Source organism: Octopus sinensis, linkage group LG7 (genome assembly GCF_006345805.1).
Source record: "Octopus sinensis linkage group LG7, ASM634580v1, whole genome shotgun sequence".
Lineage (NCBI taxonomy): Eukaryota > Metazoa > Mollusca > Cephalopoda > Octopoda > Octopodidae > Octopus > Octopus sinensis.
In genome coordinates this window covers 87,419,178-87,438,344 of record NC_043003.1, presented here as the reverse complement: position 1 = coordinate 87,438,344, position 19,167 = coordinate 87,419,178, and the positions used below count along the sequence as shown (strand labels likewise).

The 19,167-nt window shown below is 38.1% G+C and overlaps 1 protein-coding gene across 1 annotated transcript in view; it reads left to right on the top strand.

The window, feature by feature from the left end:
* The window catches only part of LOC115214176 (dual specificity mitogen-activated protein kinase kinase 6), a 77,041-nt gene that overhangs the window by 34,400 nt on the left and 23,474 nt on the right, over nt 1–19,167 (top strand). Inside the window, exon 3 of the mRNA XM_029783266.2 lies at nt 10,992–11,157. Within this exon, the coding sequence (XP_029639126.1) occupies nt 10,992–11,157 (166 nt within the window). The remainder of the gene's footprint in view (nt 1–10,991; nt 11,158–19,167) is intronic.

The following is a 19,167-nucleotide window of genomic DNA, read 5'->3' as shown; positions in this document are numbered from 1 at the left end:
GTGAAAACCTTTGGCTAACAAAAACTGGAAGAAGCTCATTATATTTGTGTGTATGTGCGAGAAAGAGTTGGTGTCTCCTTGGCTTGATATGTGTCATCTTCATATAACTATGATCTTTATTTTCAATCTTCCATGAAAACTTGTCTATGGGAAAATATTATCTTACATGGAAACAAGTAAGGACTGGTGACAGAAAGGGCACCTGGCCACAGGAAATCTGCCTTAAATTCCATCTGACACATGCAGGCATGGAAAAGTGGATGTTAAAACCATGATGACAATGATAACCTAAATATCTTGTAAGGTAACCAAAATAGTTAAAAACTGAAGTGCCAAAATAGATGATTTAGTGCATCTAATTTGAGGGTTTCCTGATCTCAGTTCATGTTCTGCTGAGGGTTGGTTTTGATTCTTTTATTTCTTAGAGATTAATTAAGCACCATCGATTAAATATGCATGCATCTCCTATGCTTCTTAATTTTGGATTGCTTGTTTAAGAGCTTCTCTACTTAATTCTATATTCAAAAGTGAGAGTGCGTTTCTCTTTTTTTTTTTTTTTCATAAGGGGGATGATAGCTTTTCAGCTTCTACTTTTTTTTTTTTTAATCAGACTCTTGTTTATTGGGCTGGGCTATGTTTAGGTTTAATTTTTGATTACTTAGTTAATTCATCTGTGTAATCTACATATGTAATGTGCCCAGAAACTAGGTTGTTTTAGTAAGGAAACTCTTTTGCAATGATAAAAAGTTGCTTCAAGACAGGTGAGAAATTTCTAATAAAATCATCATCATCATTTAACATCTGGCATGGGTTGGACGATTTGACTGAGGACTGGCGAACCAGATGGCTGCGCCAGGCTCCAATCTGATCTGGCAGAGTTTCTACAGCTGGGTGCCCTTCCTAACGCCAACCACTCCGAGAGTGTAGTGTTCTAATAAAATGAATTCTAGATCTGTTTTTGTTTTATTACATAACCATGAAGAGGCAACCTCATGGTAAGATGTACTGATTTTATTACTTTGCATGTAACATCAGAATCAACATTGAGATTACAGGTATTTTATTTTCAATAAAATTCATTCTTCTTGCTTTGTTGCTGTTTGAGTTGGTATCATCATCAGCATCATTGTTTTAATGTCCATTATTTTATGATTGCATGAATTTATTAAGGAAGATCGTCTGTGGCTGAACACCATTCTTGTCACCAACCCTCACTTATTTCCAAGTAAGGAATATTTCCACATGATTCTTCATGGAAGACTGGAAATGAATGACATTACTTGTATAAGAGTGACACTCGTCTACAGCTATCATGCAAAGTCAAAAACAAGTACGCATGCACACACACACACAAAGGCGCAGGAGTGGCCGTGTGGTAAGTAGCTTGCTAACCAACCACATGGTTCCGGGTTCAGTCCCACTGCGTGGCATCTTGGGCAAGTGTCTTCTGCTATAGCCCCGGGCCGACCAATGCCTTGTGAGTGGATTTGGTTGATGGAAACCGAAAGAAGCTTGTTGTATATATGTATATATATGTATGTGTGTTTGTGTTTGTCTCCCTAGCATTGCTTGACAACCGATGCTGGTGTGTTTACGTCCCCGTCACTTAGCGGTTCGGCAAAAGAGACCGATAGAATAAGTACTAGGCTTACAAATAATAAGTTCTGGGGTCGATTTGCTTGACTAAAGGCGGTGCTCCAGCATGGCTGCAGTCAAATGACTGAAACAAGTAAAAGAGTAAAGAGTATACGTACATATGACAGTCTTCTTTCAGTTCCGTCTGCTAAATCCACTCACAAGGATTAGGTCAGCCCAGGACTATAGTTAAAGGCACTTGTTGAAGGTCCCACACAGTGGGACCGAACCTGAAATCACATGGCTTCGGGAGAAAAACTGTTTAACCACACAGCTGTGCCTGCACCTATAATTTGCTAACCATTTATACAGCCTAGATTTGATTTCCACTTGAAGCCATTTCCAGTTACTTCCTCAATGTTCAAGAAAGATACGAATATCATGTTTACATTTTCCCTCCTGTTAACTAAATTCCACCTTTCCTCACATTCTATGCTATTTTCTCAATTATTACAAGAATTCCATTCTTCTGTTCCTGGTTATGTTTCTTTTTTCTTTAAATTATTGTAATCATAAGAATGAGTTGTTGGGCGTATCGCCCATGTGACCATGATTTTAACCCTTTAACTGAATGGTTTTATTTCATGGCTATTACAGTAATGATATTAAATATCTACCAAAAAAATAAAATTGGTGATTTCTGCAAGTCTTATCTTGCCTCACTAAACTTGATATGTCTTAAAAATAGTTTCAAACATAATATTCTGCAACAAAAATAGACTTTTATATAAAACTGCTTTCCACAGTTAAGAGTAATGAAATTTTGAGTGGACATATAAGATTTCTGTAGTAAGTGAAACCTTATTACAACTATTGTGTTATGCTACTGAGAACTTGTTATTTTTTTTTTTTGTCTTGTGAGCAATTTCTACTTATTTTTAAATGTTTCTCTCTTCAAAGTTGAGTCGTTCGTAATAAGAATGACATCTGTTATGGAGTTGGGAATGTTCAAATTTATAGTGACTGTCCTGTGAATGCTAACATGGAAAACTGAATGTCACTGTGCAGTATCCATGCTATTCTCAATGGGTTTTGGCGGCTTACAAGGGGTTACTGAAAAGTTCCTGGCTTTGGGTAAAAGAAAATACAGGAGGATCACTTAATTATGATTTTATTCAACATGTTCTCCTCTCAGATTCACACACTTATTGCAGCGGTCCTTCAGTTTTTCTAAGCCCAGCAAAAGAACTCAAAAGGTTGAGCTTCCAACCAAGTTTTTCGCAATACTCTTTAAAGCCAGAAACTTTTTAGTACCCTCTTGTATGTAAAGGTGACTGCCTTCTACCTAGAATTAAAAGCTGACAGACAGAAATATCAAAGTTCTTTTTTCATAAAACAATGTTAATGTATTTGCAGAGAACAAGGTGTACCTGTGATTGCATTGTACACCTGTACATATTACTGGTACTTATTTAATAACTTTGATTGAATGAAAGGCAAAGTCAACTAGTGGAAAATGAATCCATTTTTAAAAACAAAAATGCATGTTTAAAGATCTGTTCTTGAAACCTAAATGGATGGGATTAAGTCTTGTAATGCATTTAGTCTGCTTGCTCTAGTGTTACGGCTTACTTAGTGCTTTTCTTACTACAGAAATATAGAAAGCTAAAGTAAAAGCTGGTTACTAATTTAAGAAAAATAAGATAGTGGCTATTTTTAACTATTATAATAAGCCGGAGTTCTGTACAGTGGGAATAGGTATCTATGAAGTAAAACTTGGCAATCAAGCTAGTAAAAGTACTTGAAAATCTTGCAAATTATTTTAGATCATTTAATGAAGAAATTAAACATAGATTCAGGTGGTGTTCCTTCAAGTCTCTCATAGCACTAAGATTTTACTCTGCTGAATTGAGTCTGTTTACATTTATTTCAGTTACTAGTTTGGGGTTGCCTCTGGAGAAAGGCGCACACATCAAAGCATTCCCTTCCTTCCTCCTTTATAAATTTGAAGAGGGTAAAAACGAAAGTTACCATTGGTGTCAGTTAATTGAAACTAGGTTATTGAGTCAATAGGTTATTAAGATAAACAGTTGAAGATTTTAGTGACCCTGCCTTCATTTCCTTCCTTGTAAAAGCTGTAAATGTTTCACTTACATGATCACCAAAATTTTCTTTTGATAGTAATTTTATTTTTAGGCTCTTATCTCATGGTTCTTATTACAAATGGTGCTGTTGCCAACTTAGGGTTAAAAATATCTTGCTTGAAGTTGCAATACAAGGCTAAAGTTGATAAAAAGAAGTAGGGTTTATACCCTTTTCCTCCTCCTCCTCCGCCCCCTCCTCCTCCGCCCCTCCTCCTCCTCCTCCTCCCCATCATCATCATCATGTCCACTTTTCCATGCTTGCATGGGTCATACAGAATTTGTTGAAGCAGATTTTCTACAGCTGGATGCCCTTTCTGTTGCCAACCCTTGCTTGTTTTCAAGTCAAGTAAAATTTCTGTGTCACTGGACATGTTTTCATGGAAGACACTGCTTGTATGAATATATATATATGTTAGCGACAGGCAGTATCAATACCAAGAGAAAAAATTTATCCCCATTGTACTGTTAGAACAAATGTTACTGCTGTAGACACCACGAGAGAAACTCTCATATTGACTTTTCAGTGCAGAATGCACACTTATTTATATTGCTAACATGGAGATAAATCCCTACCATTTTCAGTGCCTAGACCACCAGATCCCGATTTTGACCTTTCTTGGTCTTGTCAATGATGGATGTTTGACCACTAGAGATAACGACTCATCTCCCTTGCTCCCTGGAATTATTTTTTGATTTTGTTGTCTCTCTAAACATTTGAATTCTTAATCTTTTCTAAGAATTTTTCAAGGGAATTTTTTTTTCTAACTTACAATCAGGCAGGCTTTATTGCCTTACCTATTAGTTACAGTTGCTAGAGTTTAAAAATCTACTCTACATTTGGATCCGTGCATTTACCAATCATCTTCAAATACCCTATTTGTCCATGAATATTTACCCCTAGACACATGAAGAGAATTAGGGTATGTAAGTAGAAAAGAAGGGTGCATCATTTTAACATTCACTTTGCCATGCTTGCAAGGGTTGGACAGAGGTAGATTTTCTAGTTTTGATACCTGTGCCAGTGGCACATGAAAAGCACCATCTGAACGTGGCCGATGCCAGCGCTGCCTTGACTGGCTTCTGTGCTGGTGGCACATAAAAAGCACCAACCGATCGAGGCCGCTGCCAGCCTCCCCTGGCACGTAAAAAGCACCCACTACACTCACAGTGGTTGGCGTTAGGAAAGGCATCCAGCTGTAGAAACACTGCCAGATCAGACTGGGGGCCTGGTGCAGCCTCCTGGCTTCCCAGACCCCATTCGAACGGTCCAACCCATGCTAGCATGGAAAACGGATGTTAAACGATGATGATGATGAAGGATACTCTTCCAATTACCAACCCTTTACCTGTTTCCAGGCAAAGATGGCCAGACATGTTTTCGCAGAATGTTGGAAATGAACAACGCTGCTTATATGGAGTGACAGTCATCTACAACTATCTCACAATATCATGACAAGGACACATACTTACATACATACACGATGAACTTCTTTTAGTTTCTGTCTACCGTATTCACCCGCAAGGCTTTGGGTAGTCTGGAACTATAGTAGGAGACACTTCCCCCAGGTACCACATTGCCACATCTTCAGAAGCAAAATAGTAACGGATTCCCATTCATGTGGTCTCAGGTCAGTCTCACTGTCTGATAACTAGTGTCTTCTTCTATAACTCTGAATCAACCAAAACCTTGTGAGTGGCAGATGGAAACTGAAAGAAGCCCAGCATGTGTGTGTGCTTGTGTTTCATTGACTTGACATCATGTGATAGTTGTTACTGTGATACAAGCAGTGTCCTTGTTTTTAATCTTTGGTAAAAGCATGTCTGGTTATGACGAAATATTACCTTGCTTGGAAACAGGTGGTAGCTGGTGTCAGGAAAGGCTTCTGGGCATAGAAGATCAGCTCCTATGAATTCCATCTGACTCATACAACCATGGGAAAGTGGACATAAAATTGATGATGATGATTAATATTCCAGAAATTTCCAAATCTCCGAGCATGTTTAAATTTAAATTTGTAATTAATTCCCAGTTGATATGTGGTTTATATTAATTGTTAATTATTTTAGGTATGAGACTTTAGTATTTAAGTAAATTAAACTTGATCCTGCTTTAATTTATCATCTCTTTCATAATTTATAGGCATGAGGCCAGGCTGTGTAGCTAAACAGTACATTTCTCAACCATTTGATATCAAGTTCAGTCTCACAATGTGACATCTTGAGGAAGTGTCTTCTACTCTAGCTCTTGGCCAAATAATACTTTATGAGTGTGTTTTGTAGAGGGAAACTGTGTAGAAACCTGTTGTGTGACTAAAATGTGTGTCCCACCACTTGACAGCCAGTGTTGGTTTCTTTATATCTCCATAACTTAGAACTTCAGCGAAAAGAGATCAACAGAATAAGTAAGGATTTAAAATAAGTAGTGGGGTCGATTTGTTTGACTGAGTCCTTCTTGGTGGTGTGCCTGCATGGAAATTGTCCAAAGACAAACGAGACTAAAACAATACAATATTCTTTTCTACTCTAAGCACAAGGCCTGAAATTTTGGGGGAGGGTGCCAGTTGATTAGATCAACCCCAGTACGTAACTGGTACTTAATTTATCAACCCCGAAAGGATGAAAGGCAAAGTCGACCTCAGCAGAATTTGAACTCAGAACGTAACAGTAGACAAAATACCTATTTCTTTACTACCCACAAGGGGCTAAACACAGAGGGGACAAACAAGGACAGACAAATGGATTAAGTCGATTACATCGACCCCAGTGCGTCACTGGTACTTATTTAATCATCGACCCCGAAAGGATGAAAGGCAAAGTCGACATCGGCAGAATTTTAACTCAGAACGTAACGGCAGACAAAATACGGCTACACATTTCGCCCGGCGTGCTAATGATTCTGCCAGCTCGCCACCTTTAAAACAATACAATATTAGAACATTAAAGATAGAACATTTTATTTTTGCTTTGATGAACCATGTTTATAATTTTTGTTGTGTTTATAACTCTGTTGAAGCAACTTTTACTTATTTCCAAGAACATCATCTTCATCATCATCCTTTAACATCCGTTTTCCATACTGGTATGGGTTGGCAGTTTGCTGCGAGCTGGCAGAAACGTTAGCATGTCGGGCGAAATGCTTAGCAGTCTGCCGTTATGTTCTGAGTTCAAATTCCGCCGAGGTCGACTTTGCCTTTCATCCTTTCGGGGTCGATTAAATAAGTACCAGTTACGCACTGGGGTCCATATAATCGACTTAATCCGTTTGTCTGTCCTTGTTTGTCTTCTCTGTGTTTAGCCCCTTGTGGGTAGTAAAGAAATAGGTATGCGTTGGCAGTTTGACCAGAGCTGGCAAGCTGGAGAGCTGCACCAGGCTTCAGTCTGATTTGATTTAGTTTCTACAGCTGGATGCCTTTCCTGATGCCAACCACATTACAGTGTGTGCCAGGTGCTTTGTATGTGGCCCCAGCACAGGACTCCTGAAAATGATGGAGGTCAGGCCATTTTCTTTAACCCCCTGTAAACTGTCAGTTTTACACAGATCTTTAAGTTCTCATGCACTGCTACATAAACAAACGTGAAACTATATAAGCTTTTGTTGACCGAGTTGTATAGCACAACTGGATTAAACAAAAACTAACGGCCTGGTTCTGGGTATTAAATAGTTTTATTTAAAAGGTTTCTCATGGTTGAAATAACCATAATAACAAATAAAGCAATGTTTTGTGTTTTCACAGTTAATTCCACATTTTTTTTTCATAAATAATGTGATATAATACACTGAGTAGTAGTTTAACACTTTTTGTTTTGTTTTCTTACATTACCTTTATATTTATTTTTTTTAAAAAGAATTTTCAAATTCACAGCTGACTGAGGCAGTAGGATGTTGACCTACCTGATGTGTTTCTTGTTTCAGTCTGCCTCGGTTGTTTGTGAAACCTATCTATTTCCAGATGTAGATTGCCATAATGATGATGATGTTCATACCATCTGAGGAATGGAATGGTTTTCTATTTCCTTTTCCTGGTAGACATGAAGCCTAACATTTATAACTAAGGGATAAGTGAGATTCACACTTTTCTCATGAATTATATCAATGAAGCAAAATATTTCTTCAACTAGAAATTTAAAATATGTCCATAGATTTGGCTGGATTGGAAATTACCTCTGTATAATAATAATAATAATAGTGATAACAGGATTAATGTTAACAAATTTAAATTTACAGCATATTGTTATTAGAGAAATGCCTTGTGGCATTTAGTTACTTCTCTTGCATTTTGAGTTCAAGTCCTACTGTGACGGACTTCACCTTTCATTTTTAAAAGGTCAATATAATAAAGTCCAGTTCAATACTGGTGTTGATATAAATCACATTGTGGGTTTAGTTTCATTATGTGACCATCTTGGGCAAGTGTCCTCTATAATAGCCCCTGGCTGACCAAAATCACAGTGGGTCTAACCCTTTAGTATTCAGATTACTCTGTCAAATGTATTTCTTATTTATTCACATTGTTTTGAATTCAGTGCACATTATCTTGTGACTTTGACATTTCAATAACATGATTATTTTTAGAATGACATTTTAAGGTAGGTTTGAGAGGCTTGATCTGGTCTGTTTGAACATAAGGGTACAATATCTGGGTCCGATATGACCAGTTTAAATACTAATGGATTAATAGATTGAAACTGAAAGGAGCTTGTCAGTGTGTGTGTGTGTGTGTTTCCTTGTCTTGACATTGATTGATAATCATTCAGTGAGTGTCACTGTCATACATATGGTATCCTTCTTTTCCAGCCTTCTATGGAAGCATGTCTGGTCATGTGGGAAAAATATTACCTTGCTTGGAAACAAGTAGGAGTTGGTGATAGAAAGGGCATTCAGCCATAGAAAATGTACGAGGGGCGTTCAATAAGTAATGCCCCTGACCCAATTGCAGTTGTTTGATCTAGCTGAAATTTTGCATGTGCAATTATTTATATCTCTATAGATTAAGTGGGAAATTACAGGTGTTTGAACTGAGTCAGGTGTGAAATGGAGCCTGTTGAGTGTCGAGCAGTGATCCGGTTTTTGTATTTGAAAGGACGCACACCACGGGAGACTTTTGATGAAATGAAAGTAACTTATGGTGATGATGCCCCATCCTATGACCTTGTAAAACGCTAGCATCGTGAATTCAAACTTGGTCGGAACTCTGTGGAAACAGCTCCCAGATCTGGTTGCCCCCCTTCTGCCATTGATGAAGCATCTGTCCGTCAAGTTGAGGCTGCCATTTTGGAAGATCGACGCATAACTATTCGCCAAATAGCCCATGAGGTCAAGATTAGTACCGGGTCTGTGGAAACTATCATTCATGACCATTTACATATGCAAAAGGTGTCTGCCAGATGGATTCCCATGTTGCTCACACCTTTCCAGAAGCAAGAACGCATCGAATGCTCGAGGATAAATTTGGAGATGTGCCAAGAAGATGAGTCAAAATATTTCAAAAGACTGATTACACAGGATGAAATCTGGGTCCATCACTATGATCCAGAGACCAAAGCCCTGTCAATGCAGTGGAAGCGCCGTGACTCACCTCCTCCAAAGAAGGCAAGGGTGCAGCCCTCCGCTGGCAAGGTCATGCTCACAGTCTTCTGGGACCAGGACGGAGTAGTGATGACAGATTTTCTGGCAAAGGGTACCACAATTACAGGAGCCTATTATGCTTCACTTTTGAGGAAATTAAGAGAAGCTATCAAAATCAAGAGGCGGGGCAAGATCAGCAAAGGCATCCTCCTCCTGCAGGACAACGCTCCGGTCCACTACTCGCATGTCGCCAGATCAAAAGCACAGGCGTGCGGCTATGAACTTCTCCCCCATCCCCCTACTCTCCTGATCTTGCACCCTCTGATTTTCACCTCTTCCCACCCATGAAGTTGTTTTTGAAAGGAAAGCGTTTACCAGATAATGCAGCCTTGATTTCTGAAGTCACGCTGTGGTTGGAGGACCAAGCTGGGGTCTTCTACAAAAACGGTATCCAGAGCTGCATCAAACGATGGGAGAAATGTGTAACTCTGGGTGGTTCCTATGTAGAAAACCACTAATACCTGTGCCGAGTTTTGTTGCTCTACTACTATGGGAAGTGGGTCAGGTGCATTACTTATTGAACGCCTCTCGTATCTCAACAAATTCTATCTGACTCATGCAAACAAGGGGAAGTCGATGTTATGATGAGATTGTGTCCTTGTGCCTTTGTTAGAAAACACTACTATAGAAATAATTAGCATTTCAGATACCAATACCGGAAAATTATGTTTTGTTTTTGTTTCAGTAAGTGTACGAAGCTAAATTCTACAGGAGATAAATATGTAACAGTTGTGGCATTCTCTTCATACCTTTTATTTTAGTGTGATGTGAACATGGCTTCTATTGGAAATTTAATCAAATATTCATACTTGCAGCTGGCTGACATCATACTGCTAGTATTGCAAAGGAGGGGGTCTAGTCTTACTAATACTCTTCGCTTTTAAAGATACCAATTTAACAACCACCATTTCATATAAACTAGCTAAGAATAGTATATGTAAATTTCATTTTATATAGATATATATATATATAAACACACATGTACACACGTGTATACTCACACTGTTTACAGAGTGGGTGTGTAATTGAAGTTTGTGTGTGTGCATGTGTGCCAATGTCGTTGTGAGGTTAAGAAATTTGTTCCCTATCCATGTGGTCTTGAGTTCAGTCTCATTGCTCTGTACCTTGGGCAAGTGTCTTCTACTATAATGTTGGGCCAGTCAAAGCCTTGTGAGTGGATTTGGTTGATGGAAACGGAAAGAAGCAGTTGTGTGTGTGTGTGTGTGTGTGTGTTTGTCCTTCACATCATGTGATGAGTGTAAAAACAATCACTGTTTGGGTTTCAGTAAAAAAAAAATAATAAAAATAACATCTCCCCTCAGGGAAATATTGCATCAGTAAATTTCATCTGACCCATGCAAACGTAGAAAAGTGGATGTTATCTATGATGATGAGATGTAATAATATATAGTCAATAACACTGGTGATAGTGCCACCTAAAAAGCACCTAGTACACGCTGTAAAGTGGTTGGCATTAGGAAGGTCATCCAGCTGTAGAAACCATGCTAATACAGACAAGGGAACCAGGTGTCAGTCCCAGCCTTGCCAGGTCCTGTCAAATCATTCAACCCATACCAGCATGAAAAGCAGACATTAAATGATGATTAAATCTTATTTAACTTGTTTTCTTTTTTTTTCTTTTTCAGCAATCCCCCTGGTAATTTGGATTCCAAAACCGAAATCAATATAGGAGGACAAAAGTTCAATTGTGATGCAGATGATTTGGAAAGTTTAAGTACCCTGGGTCAAGGTGCTTATGGTGTGGTAGAGAAAATGAGGCATCGTCCCAGTGGTAAAATCATGGCAGTAAAAGTAAGTATCCTTTTGGGCATTAAATTTCTGTTGAAAAATACATTATGGGACCTGTAGATTCCCTTAAATCCTTAAAAATGTTTTAGCCCGAAGGCCGCAGCCATGCTGGGGCACCACCGCTGAGATTGATGATAATTTTAAAATATTGTCTACCAGCACATCTCTTATTTCTTTACTGCCCACAAGGGGCTACACACAGAGGGGACAAACAAAGACAGACAAAAGGATTAAGTTGATTATATTGACCCCAGTGCATAACTGGTACTTAATTTATCGACTCCGAAAGGATGAAAGGCAAAGTTGACCTTGGCGGAATTTGAACTCAGAACGTAATGGCAGACGAAATACCTATTTCTTTACTACCCACAAGGGGCTAACCACAGAGAGGACAAACAAGGACAGACAAACGGATTAAGTTGATTATATCGACCCCAGTGCCTAACTGGTACTTAATTCATCGACCCCAAAAGGATGAAAGGCGAAGTCGACCTTGGTGGAATTTGAACTCAGAACGTAACGGCAGACGAAATACGGCTACGCATTTCGCCAGGCGTGCTAACGTTTCTGCCACCTTGCCACCTTACTACCAGCACACCTCACTACCAGTACATTTCTAACAAAGAATTGTTCACAGCCCCCTCACCTCATAGCTATCCATTGCATGCAATGGTATGGACATATCCTCTGTCTCCTGCTAGAAGTGTATTGTAGCTGCTTTAGTTGATATGGTTTAAGCCCACGGTCGAACAATGATGAATGATGATTAACCCTTTTCATACTGACCCACTTGAGACTAACCCATGACCCGATGATACAAGTTTACTGTATTAATCCTTTAACATTTATGTCGTCAAGTTTAATGCTTATTTATTCACCTTGTTTTCAATTATTCATGGATTATCTCATAGCTGAAAGATTTGGATATACTATGATTGTTTATTTTTAGAATGACATTGTAGGATGAGTGTGAGAAGCTAGATCTAGTCATATGAACATAAAGCAGGTAGAATATTTGGGCTTGAAATGGCCAGTTTAAATGCTAAAGGCTTAAATTAAGATTAAACTAAAACTTTCCGTCAAAATTTCATGTTAATTTATGTTCCAACGTTATAATAACAACAATATTTTATTAAATTCTTCATAGGCACAAATGTGACTGTGTGGTAAGGCGGCGAGCTGGCAGAATCGTTAGCACGCTGGGCAAAATGCTTAGCAGTATTTCCTCTGCCTTTACATTCTGAGTTCAAGTTCCGCCGAGGTCGACTTTGCCTTTCATCCTTTTGGGGTCAATAAATTAAGTACCAGTTATGCACTGGGGTCGATGTAATCGACTTAATACCTTTGTCTGTCCTTGTTTGTCCCCTCTGTGTTTAGCCCCTTGTGGGCAATAAAGAAATAAGAAGCTTACTTCCCAACCACATGGTTCTGGTATTCAGTCCTACTGCATGACACCTTGGGGAAGTGTCTTCTACTGTAGCCTCAGGCTAACCAAAGCCTTGTGAGTGGATTTGGTAAATGGAAACTGAAAGAAGCCCAAGTGTTTCCCTCCACCGCCACTTGACAACAGGTGTTGGTGTGTTTACATTCCTGTAACTTAGCTGTTTGGCAAAAGAATCAATAGAATAAGTACCAGGCTTTAAAAGATAAAAGTACTGGGGTTAATTCATTTGACTAAAAATTCTGCAAGGTAAGTGCCCCAGCATGGCCACAGTCAAATGATTGAAATGAGTAAAAGATAAAAGCTACAAGATTATTTTCAAAATTAGCTGAAACAAAAGCAGTGTATTTCATCAGAAATAAGTCACAAAACAGTTAGGAGTGCCTGTGTTGTAAGAAGCTTGCTTACCAACCAGATGGTTCTGGGTTCAGTCCCACTGCATGGTACCTTGAGCAAGTGTCTTCTACTATAGCCTTGGCCCGACCAAAGTCTTGTGAGTGGATTTGGTAGGCAGAAACTGAAAGAAGCCCATCGTATATATGTATATATATATCTGTAAAATAATATGTGGCAAATATTCGGTAGCCAAGATAAAACTCTGAGTTTCGGATGCCAAGGTGGAAATCCACACCGAATAATTGTCACATATTATTTTACAGATAAATTTCCTCTATTTACATAAATTGAGGTTTTTTTCTTTCTTTTGTTATCTTACCGTTTTACCAATATGTATATACATATGTGTGTGTGTGTGTGTGTGTATGGTTGTGTCTGTGTTTGTCGCCCCAAACTTAGCGGTTTTGCAAAAAGAGACCAATGGAATAAGTAATAGGCTTACAAAGAATAAGTCCTGGGATCGATTTGCTCGACTAAAGGCGGTGCTCCAGCATGGCCACAGTCAAATGACTGAAAGAAGTAGAAAGTAAAAAAAAAAAAAAAGTATCCAAAGTGTTTGCAGGTTGTATCCTCTGTCCAGAACTATGTTGTATTTCCTCCAAGGCATCCATTTCACTCTGGTCTCATACATGTAGGTGCTGTAGATAAATTTCTCAGTATGTTGCAACTTACTGCTGTATGTTGCACAAGCATTGTAAAAGCGATAAGTATTTCATTAGCTTTGCAGTGTTAATTTCAATTCTTCCTGTTAGTATTTCTTGGAGTGGGATGGGCTTTGCCAGCTGATTTATTGTACAAAGTGAAGTCTATAAATGCCACTCTAATGAACTAATGTGTTCAGATATTTCAACACTGAGGTGTTTGATATTAGTCATGAAATCAAGAAAAAGACAAATTTCTTTTCTGTCTTTCCAGAATGTTCTTTGAATAAAAAAAAAAAAATAATGATTATAAAATAATATATACTAAAATGGGACAAGAAAATAAAAATTGGAAGAGGAAATATAAAAAAAAAAAATATTGATAGGCATAGATATAGCTGTGTGGTTAAGAAGCTTGGTTTGAAAGTACATGGTTTCAGGTTCAGTCATTGTGCGACACCTTGGACTAATGAATGCTTTGTGTGCAAATCAGGTGGGCGGAAGTTATGTGGAAACCTGCCATAGATATGTGTATGTATGTGGGTGTATTGTGTGTGTGTGTGTGTGCATGTGTATTAAATATGTGTTTGTGTGTGTTTCTGTAGTGCTGGGGTCAATTTGTTTGACTATAACACTTTAAAGGCACTTCTTCAATATGGCTGTGGTCCCCTATATCAAACAACTAAAAAATAAATGATAAAAGATATTTAAAGAATGATATGGCTATAATAAAGTGTAATTTAGAATAGCAGAACCAAAGGCTAATAATTTTGTTTTTCTTTCAATCTCTGTCTCTAGTAATAGATAAGAGTTGATTGTACTCTTGTATATTCAGTTATATACAAGAGTATCAATAATATACAAGAGTTGATTCAGTGGACTCTATCTATGCTCTATAACAATAAAATTCACCTTGTGCTGAAAGAAAAGAAACCAGTTTTACATATTCATATCAGACTTTAGTATGAAAACTGGATATTGTATTAATTTAATGCTTGTGTTAGAGTTCAAAGGTTACTGTTTATACCATCTGTGTTCAGTAGTTTGTTGTGTGTCATACTGACTATAGTAGTCTGTATATTGCTGTATTATATAACCTTATCTGGCCTTCCTCCCCTGCTTGTTGCTTATCAGTATCTGAAGTAGGTGCGGGTGTTGGCTAACTAAAGCCTTTTTTGTGTGGATTTGGTTGACAAAAACTGAAAGAAGCCGTGTGTGTGTGTGTGTGTGTGTGTCTCCTTGTTTTAACATTATGTGAAAGTTGTAAATGAGTGTCACTGTCATACAAGCAGTGTAATTTATTTCCAAGAAAATCTGCCTCAAGTAAGCTCCATCCAACCCATGCAAGTATGTAAAGGGGGGGGGATATTAGATGATATGCATTGCTTGAGAATTTAAAATAAAAATTAACTACATGTGCAGGTGTGGGCAAATGTCTTCTAATACAGCCTTGGGCCAGCCCAAATTGTGTGAGTGGATTTGGTTGATGGAAGCTGAAAGAGACCCATATATATATACATATATGTATGTGTGTGTCTTTGTGTCTGTGTTTATCCCCCCACCCACCTCCTCTTGACAACTGGTGTTGGTGTGTTTATGTCCCTGTAACTTAGGTGGTTCAGCAAAAGAGACCAAGAGAATAAGTACCAGGTTTTAAAAAAATACATCCTGAGGTTGATTTGTTCAACTAAAAATTCTTCAAGGTGTTGCTCCAGCATGGCTGTAGTCTAATGACTGCAACAAGTAAAAGATAAAGGTATAATCAGAGCTAAGAATAGGAGTTGGCCCACGATTTCCACAAGTTATCTCACATTGATGAGTTCATAATGGTTTAATAGCTTGAACTTCTGTAGTTCTTACATAAATTACTACTACTACTACCAGCCACAAAGAGAAGGTCCTTGTCATTCATCAATGAGGTAGTCTGCAAGAGGGTGTCATAAAATAGGTCTTTCTGTCCATCAAGTAGCCCCAGCTGAGGGGTGTAGGCCGAAATAATGGTTGCTAACCCATGATGAAGCACTAATCTAATCATAAGTATTCTATTGCATACTCTGACTACCTCGATTACCTTAGCAACCCATTTCTCCACAAGAAAATCTTGTACCTGTGTTCTTTGCCTGTGAGGAACCTAGCGGAACCTCCTCTCCACCTTACTTCTTGGAAGCAGCACAAATCTACATGTCTCCATTCAAGCATCTCGATAATCTCACCAGACCTACTTTTCAGTGTGCCCATGTTGAGTGTGTCAACTCTGAGGGTGTGGGAATTGTGGGCCTGTGAGACCCTGGGATGGGGAACAGCAGCATCATGTACCTGAAAAGAAAGCTTGCATTTGGCAGAATTCATAAACAAACAATAGCCTTCAACCTGCGTACACTACACCATTTTTATGTGCTATATGATCACTACCTTACATAGGAGATAAACCCTTAGTAGGAGTGAGGATGGTGTTAAGCCTTTAGAAGTGTTCATGGGAGACAACCAAAGGATGACAGAGGACAGTGACTTCCAGTGCAGGGGGTGGGAGGGCATAACCCGAAATAGCAAAATTAGACAAGTGCATCTTCTGAATTCATATTCTTTCAGCGGAGTTATTAAAATGGAGTAGGGGAATCCGAATGCATGTGCTAGTTTATATAGGGTGGGATGGTGGATGAGGGGGAAGTGTTGGTGAAGCAAGTGGTTAGCAAAACAGAGATAGACAGAGTGAGACAGAGAGAGAGAGAGAGGGCCAGAGTTAGGGTGGTCAGGGATAGAACACGAGGGAGAAAAATATTCTTTTGGGGTTTTGGGTAACATAATTTAATGAAACAGCAAATGCTGATAATAGTGAAATAGAATTGAAGAATCTTAGAATTTTCGGTCAGCCAATCTAGCACAAAATTAGAGAAATAAATGACGATGTGACAAACTTGAATAAGTGAATAGGCGACGAATAGTAAATGCACGTGAAGGAACTTAAGTTTGTTTTAAGACAACAGTAAGGAAGACGAAACTATGTTTAAACTATGTTTACATGGTAACGAAATAGATAGAATAATGAAAAGATCTAATAAGGGGTTTTATGATCTGTGCAGAAATAGAGGAGTAGATGTACGAAATTGAAAAAAAAAAAATTTCTTATTAGAGCATCTTCTGGATTCATGTTCTTTCGGAGTTATTAACCCTTTTGTTACCATATTTCTTTTGAGATGCTCTGTGTTTCTTTCAATTAATTCTAAATATAACAAAGAATTTAGTAAAATAACTTTATCATTCAGCTAGTGTTAGGAACATAAATTGTGACTAAGGTTTGGTGGAAGATTTTAATTCAAAACTTTCAAAAGCAAGATATTTGTACTACAGAGCCAGAGGCGGTTTCAGTCAGGTTGGTAACGAAAGGGTTAAAATGCAGTAGGGGAATCCGAGTGTGTGCACTATGTATACTACCTATTGTTGCTAATATAGTTTATTGCCGCTGTTGCTACTATAGGTATTGCTGTTATTGCTACTATAGGCACTGCCACTGTTGTTGTTGCTAATATAGACAATGCTAGTATTGCTACAGTAGGCATCCTGCTGTTGCTTGTATAATTACAACTACTGTTGCTAATTTAGTTACTGCTGCTGCTGTTTGTTTGTTGAGTGAATCGGTCTTCGTCCGCTTGGGAGAAGTCCGAAACCTGGTCTTTTGCTATTCGTAAGATCCACGGAAGAGAAAGCAGGTCAACCCCCAACACTGAGAATATCGACGGATGAATGAATGCGCATCCAAGCTCAGCAGTTGCGTAGGAAGTTGGGGACAAGAAACAGGAAGAAAGAGTGAGAGAAAGAGTACAACAGAGGTTGCCACCACCCCCTGCCGGAACCTCGTGGAGCTTTAGGTGTTTTCGCTCAATAAACACACACAACGCCCAGTCTGGGAATCGAAACCGCGATCCTCCAACCGCGAGTCCGCTGCCCTTACCACTGGGCCATTGCGCCTCCACTACTGCTGCTGTTGCTAATATAGGTGCTACTGCTGTTGCTAATATAGGTACTGCTTTTGTTGCATACAGTATGTATACTGCTGTTGCTACAGTAGGTACTGCTGCTGTTTACAGTAGATAATTATCTGTACTGTCTTTTCCATCCAGTCTAGTGTTGTGTTTTAATTGATATTTAAGGGCTTAATTCCCAAAAGTAAGTCCACCTAGGCATAAATAGATATTGCAGTACTGAAAAGAAAACGTTCAAAGTGGTGCTCCAGCATGGCTACAGCATAATGAATGAAACAAGTAAAAGATAAAATATAAAGATAAGAAAGATTTGCTGTTAACTTGAATCCCATGTGTCCTCACCTTTGTATTGTAAATATTGGAAACTGTAGTGGGGGGAGGAAGCCTGGAATTCAAACAAACCAAAGAGGGTCTGTATTAGCTACAAGAAGTCAAAAAGAATGACAAGTTTTGGTCTCTTGCCATTTACTGCCAACTGCGAGGCCAACATTTGTTTTTTTTTTATTATTCTTTTCTTCATTGACGAGCAAGATGTTGAAACACTAAACTTTTCAATCCTCATTGACTAACGTTTTACAAATCCTCCTTTCGAAGAAGGTAAATAGTGAACTGAAGATTCTTTTGATGCTGCTGTTGTCTTTGACGTCATTGTTGCTGTTTTTCTTTTCTTTCTTTTTAATGTTTTTATTCCAAATTACTCTCCCCCTCTGTTTCAGTTATTTTGTTTGTGTCTGTGCAGTTACCATCCTGCATCTAATTATTTTCACAGTTTGTGTAAAAGAATATTCGTTTTCATTCTATGCTTTGCTTCCAGAGGAATCTTTTCTGTTGAATTTCCTAATTTCTGTCTTGAAAAATCATATTTAGAGAACTTGGAAAAATTTTCTCCCACAAGTTTTTTTTTTTTTTTTTTTTTTTTTCCTATTTATTTTATTTTATTCCTGAATCTTCTGATACAGCAATGAATTTAAGATTTGTAGCTTCGAAGCATAAAGGAAAAATTTCTGCTCTAGTTATGTTCCTAGTAATTGTGCTGGGATTTTTTAAATTAAAAATTTTTTTTATTTTTAGCATTTAAATTTCATTTTCCTATCCTATTTCTATTGGCTGTCTTTAACCCTTTAGCATTTAAACCAGCCATAATATATTCTACTTTGTGTTCAAACTGGTCAAATACTGTTTCTTACTCTTAGGCTGCAATGTCAGGATCTTTTCGGTTTGAATGGCAGTTTTTAAAAATAATTTCCACGTAACTAAACACTTTTAAATTTCGTATACTGGTAGAATGTGTTTATAAAACATCTTTTTCTCTTGGCTTTATTGAGAAAATTCTATAGTTTGTAAGATATTTGTTGTTTTTTTTCTTCAATTTCTGCAATTTCAACCAATCAGTGACGTCTATTGAGTTAAAAAGCATTCTGTGCCGTATGTATATGTCCCACGTTTAAGAAACAGATTGGGTTTATTTACATTTGTGAAGAGAAAACAGATACCCTCCCCCCACCCCTAACCCTAACCCTAACCCTAAAAGAGATTGAAATGCAATAGATCGATT